General features: G+C 36.3%; 1 protein-coding gene across 1 annotated transcript; it reads right to left on the minus strand.

The window, feature by feature from the left end:
- Positions 1-1,527: 1,527 nt before the first annotated feature.
- Positions 1,528-4,337, minus strand: BDBG_00539 (MFS transporter, SP family, sugar:H+ symporter). The gene is made up of 3 exons (XM_002629247.2): positions 3,648-4,337; positions 3,315-3,571; positions 1,528-3,252 (listed from the first exon to the last, which is right to left on the minus strand). Exons 1-3 carry the CDS (start codon positions 3,957-3,959, stop codon positions 2,094-2,096), a joined length of 1,728 nt encoding a protein of 575 aa, XP_002629293.1. The 5' UTR covers positions 3,960-4,337; the 3' UTR covers positions 1,528-2,093.
- Positions 4,338-4,851: the final 514 nt, after the last annotated feature.

Raw genomic sequence — 4,851 nt, forward strand, 5'->3', positions numbered from 1 at the left:
TCATAGACAGATCTGAGATATTTATACTACTCTAGAGAGATTTGTTTACACTGTGAGTGATTCTATGAAACAGTCAGATCACTCTAGAAATAAGAGTCATTATAAATCACAGATCTGAATCTTTCTATATAACTATAAAGAGTAATTGCAGATCATAGATATCTTGATTCTATAATTCTACAGAGTTGATGAAAGAATAGAAAATTCCTCACAATTCTACAGTGTTAAAAAACAATGATTTATAAGAATAAGTGAAAGATCAACTTGTAAATACTTCTTCTTAATAAGAATAATCTCACAGAGAGTGATTCATCTGTGAGATAAATCTGTATAATAATCACTCAAGAATCTTATAAAAATGATTGAGAGTCAACTAAAACTCTTCTATATAAAAGATGTGAGATGAATCTATGTAATAGTCAGAGAAGAATCTGTAAATTATAAAGAATCTTATGAAATAAGAAACTGAGTAACAGACTCTTTTCTCTTCACAGTAATAAGGGATTTTTCCTCACTGAGATTTTTTATAGATATGAAGAGTTTTTAGTGAGTATCACTGCAGTGCTGAGCTGATTCTATGAAGTCACTCAGTAAAAGGCTTCACAGATGAAGTCTTAGAGAGAAGAAGATATGTAAGAAATCTCACTTCTTGCAGATTCTTTATCTCTATTTCTATCTCTCATGTAATCAATAGAACTAGTGGCTCTTGACTATATACAACTATATAGTCTGGAGTTCATGAATACTATTCATAACTCAGCTTAAATGCTATTATATATTTGGCTTCTACATTTTATCTTTCTACTGTGAATACTTCTAATAGTTAACAGTATATATCATACCAAGCTGCAAACACCTGAATAATCGCCTGCGAGAACTTATTCTTACAATATCAGATATATACAGCTCACTGAATATAATAACTCTGCTAATGAAGTTGCTGAAGTAGCAGTGAACTTCATCTGTTTATCAGCAGTAAAATGTATCTTAAATACAGATACAGCAGTAATCATATATAATCTGTAACTATATATATAGAAAATTACTTCAACTAGTTCTACAGCTACTCTGAATATCAGAATTAACAGATTCTGTGACTTCAAAGATAATTACAGTTATATTGAAATGAAACTAAATAACAAGCTCTTCAGATTCAGAAACTATGATAATTAACACTGAGAAGTTAAATTAAAAGCTATCTTGATTGATGCGTCTCATATACTTGTAGAAGAAAAGTACTCAGATTCTTAACTTATAAGTGATAATTTAAAAATCTTATAATATAAAGAAAGTCAATTATAAAAGTGTATACAAAACTCAATGAGAACTAAGCTGTAAATACTTAATCAAACTTCTTCATCAATTAATATAATAATAATAAAAATACAGAAAGTAAACATTAAACAGTAAATAATATAAAGTAGTAATTGTAATAATAATGAAAAAAAAATTAAAAAATTAAAGAAATTAATAATAATATTTTTTATAATATCTTTTATATTTACTAAATTATTTATTCAAGTGTAATTATGTTATTATATTATTCACTAAATATATTTTTATTTTCAAAATCTCTTTTTATTTCTCTTCTTCTTTTTCTATCTTGTTTTCTTTTACTATGTTATTTTATCATCTTCTTCTTTCTCACTTAGTTCTGATTTTTTTTTTATTTTTTTTGTTTCATATTACAAAATCAGTTTCATGGTCACTTGTTTTATCGGGCAATTCAGAGAAAGAAGTGTATTTCTCAAACCTAATAAAACTTGGAACACTGAGCATAAGTATATAAAAGGAAAATATAATACAGAGGTACAGTACAGCAAATATATACATGTAAAGGTATAAACAGAAGCGCAATATACATGTTTCTCCCGTTTGAAGACGGTCGTTGCCCGCGTGTCTTCCTCATTGGGGTAGGGGTTCAAGGGCCCTTGATCCTGTTACTAGTCGTCTAGAAGGTTGACGCCTCAGGTAGCGAAAAGGGTCCCGGAGTCAATACTCTTTCCCCGAGTTGCAACTACGGGCTTGTTTTAACTCTCAAAAGTGTGTGTTGGTGGGCTTGTAATATTTCTAGCATCTTGATAATCATCTAACTATTGAGATGGTTGCGCCGGCGTTGTAGTGGGGGCCGCATTACCATCGTTTGCTTCAGACATAGCACCTTGGCTAGATTCCTCATGATACGAACAATTTTGATTTCCGCTCGATGCAAGTCTAGCAGCATCCCTCTGTGGCAGTTCCTCGAGTGGTGGGAGGGTATAATTTGAGCTTTTCCAGGGTGGAACACGCAAGATATACATAGTATCAAGCTCTTCAAGTGTTCGACCTTTACCTTCAATGACCCCAAAATACACGGTCATCGCGCCAAGAAAGAGGCAGCCAGCGAAGACGTAGCCGTATCTGAAGTCGATAGCACTCGTGATAAAGGGAGTAAAGAAAGCGATGAGGAAGTTCCAAAGCCAGTTTGATGCCGTTGCGAGAGCCATGGCTCTGGCACGATAGCGAGATGGATACAGCTCCGCGATAATAGCCCAGACCATCGGTCCCCAGGTACTGGCAAAACCTAGAATGAACAAACAAGCGAATACCACCATCACTTTCCCAGGACCAGGCGTGAGTTCAGGTGATTCTCGGTCTAGTTTGAAATGGCCAATGGAAGCGAAAACCATAAAGCAGACGAACATCCAGAGTGCGCCGGCTATCAAGGACTTCCGACGACCAAAATGCTCAATGTTATACAAGCCAAGGAAGGTGGTTCCGAAGTTAACAGCCCCAAGGATCATTTGCGTAACGTAACTGTTTTCAATACCAGCACCTTTAAACACCGTTGTCCCATAGTAGAAAAAGTAATTGGCCCCGGTGAGCTGTTGTAGGGCTTGTAAGGCGACTCCGAGCAGAATTCTATACCTCATTCGGGGGGCATAGAACATCTCATACCACGGTTGGTCCTTTGCTGCCATTTCTTCCTCATATTTCTCACGGATTTCTTCCAGTTCTAGGTGGAGTTGTTGGTGATTGTGCGGGATGCCATAGAACCGCATCATTGACTTTTTCGCTCGGTCGACTTTACCTGTTCGATAATCATAACGGGGAGAGTCTGGGAAAAATGATATCCCAATACCGAGGATCAATATCCAGATGAACGTTATCCCGATCGTAATCCTCCAGGAGCCGCTATCATTACGGCTCTCGGTACCGAAATTGATGCAGTTGGCAACAAAAATGCCCAGAGTGATAAAAAGTTGATAGCAACTATGAACATTGATTAGGCGCCTATTCACACTAAATAGCATCATCGAAGCAACGGAGAATACCTGATCATAGCACCGCGAATATGTCGTGGTGCACTTTCCCCCTGATATAGAGGAACCAGCAACGAAAGCGCGCCGACACCAAGACCCGCGATCCAGCGACCAATAACCACCTGATACCATTTAGGAGATTCTGAAGTCAATTGAACGATAATGCCGACACTCAGTATCAGACACCAGCCGGACATTGACCACTTCCGCCCAACCCTATCGGCAATTGGCGCAGCACCCAGTGCGCCCATTAGCGTTCCAATAGAGAGCTTCATCCAAAATTAGACTACAAAAATTCAAACATGGCAGAGCGAAATTGGAAGGTATTAAACAAGGAAAACATACCAAGCCAACAATTAAGCCAGCACGAACATTGCTGAAATGATAACCGTCGCCAGAGGCATTGCGCTCGCCAAATCGCCTTAAGAAATCGTCCATCTCCAGTACTCCTGAGATCTGACCAGTGTCATATCCAAAGACGAACCCTCCCATCGAAACAAATACGCCCATGATGAAGGAGCGCCATGTTATCCAAGGGATCGGGGTATTGACAAATTCTTCCCCCAATTTCTCCTGGTCAACCTGAGAGAGGCGCCTTTCTAGAGCCGCTGAAGGATTATATTTTTCCAGACCAAAAAACCTCGAAAGTTTCGCCATGGTGAGAATTAAGGCGAATTAAAAGATGGAACTCCCCGTGGAGGGAAAACTGAGGACTATATAGAATGTAAAAATATTGTGCAAGCTGGTTCCAGTTGCTGGTCCTCGCATGATGAGCTTTCCACTTTATATAGTTTAGATTCCATAGTGGCATTATGGGGCGTACAGTAGATGGTACATACAAATAGCCGACCCAAGAGCCGGTTCTCGATAATTCGCCGCGATGTTCAACGACGACGACGGTCAACAACATACCTAGGTATGCTGCTGTGGTGGCTGTTTGTAAGAATAAGCTTTTTTTTAGCGCATCCTGGACCGGCCCCAGGACTAAGCCATGGCAAATGATGGAAGTATGATGCCATTTGTTGCCTCTTTTCGCTCTATTCCTGGAGGTAGATGGCCGCGTGACCATGTCTGGGGCCAAGACCAAACTTTATACTGGTCAATCCCATTGCTTAAAAGAATTACTTCTCGTATATATAATCATAAATCATTTTGTTTTAAATATTGAAAATCTTAGATAAACTTGTAAAATAAAAATTTAATTCTAAATAAAGAATATATTTTATATTCTGATTTAATTATTATAAATAATATTAAGAAAGACTGAAATTATTTATAATATATAATATTATAATATTTCTTTTTATTATCTAAAAAATAAAAGTAGTAAAAAATTAAAGTAAAATAAAACTCTTGTTTTCTGATTATAAAATATAATTAAATATGAAAAATTACAAAATTTCAGCTCAGAATATAAAAACTTTCTATAAATTATCATAGTGTTATTATTTTTTTAATAACTTGAAATTATTTAAAAGATATAAGAAGAAAATTAGTTTTAAAAATAAGCGGAATTAAAATTACTAATAAAAAAATAAAATAATAAAAA

The sequence above is a fragment of the Blastomyces gilchristii genome (assembly GCF_000003855.2).
Source record: "Blastomyces gilchristii SLH14081 genomic scaffold supercont1.1, whole genome shotgun sequence".
In the NCBI taxonomy this organism is placed as follows: Eukaryota; Fungi; Ascomycota; class Eurotiomycetes; order Onygenales; family Ajellomycetaceae; genus Blastomyces; species Blastomyces gilchristii.

Coding starts and splice junctions, on each gene's coding strand:
- BDBG_00539 (XM_002629247.2), bottom strand. CDS start 3,959: ATGGCGAAACTTTCGAGGTTTTTTGGTCTGGAAAAATATAATCCTTCA. Junction 3,572..3,647: donor CTGGCTTAATTGTTGGCTTG/GTATGTTTTCCT, acceptor TTTTGGATGAAG/CTCTCTATTGGAACGCTAAT. Junction 3,253..3,314: donor ATTCGCGGTGCTATGATCAG/GTATTCTCCGTT, acceptor CAATGTTCATAG/TTGCTATCAACTTTTTATCA.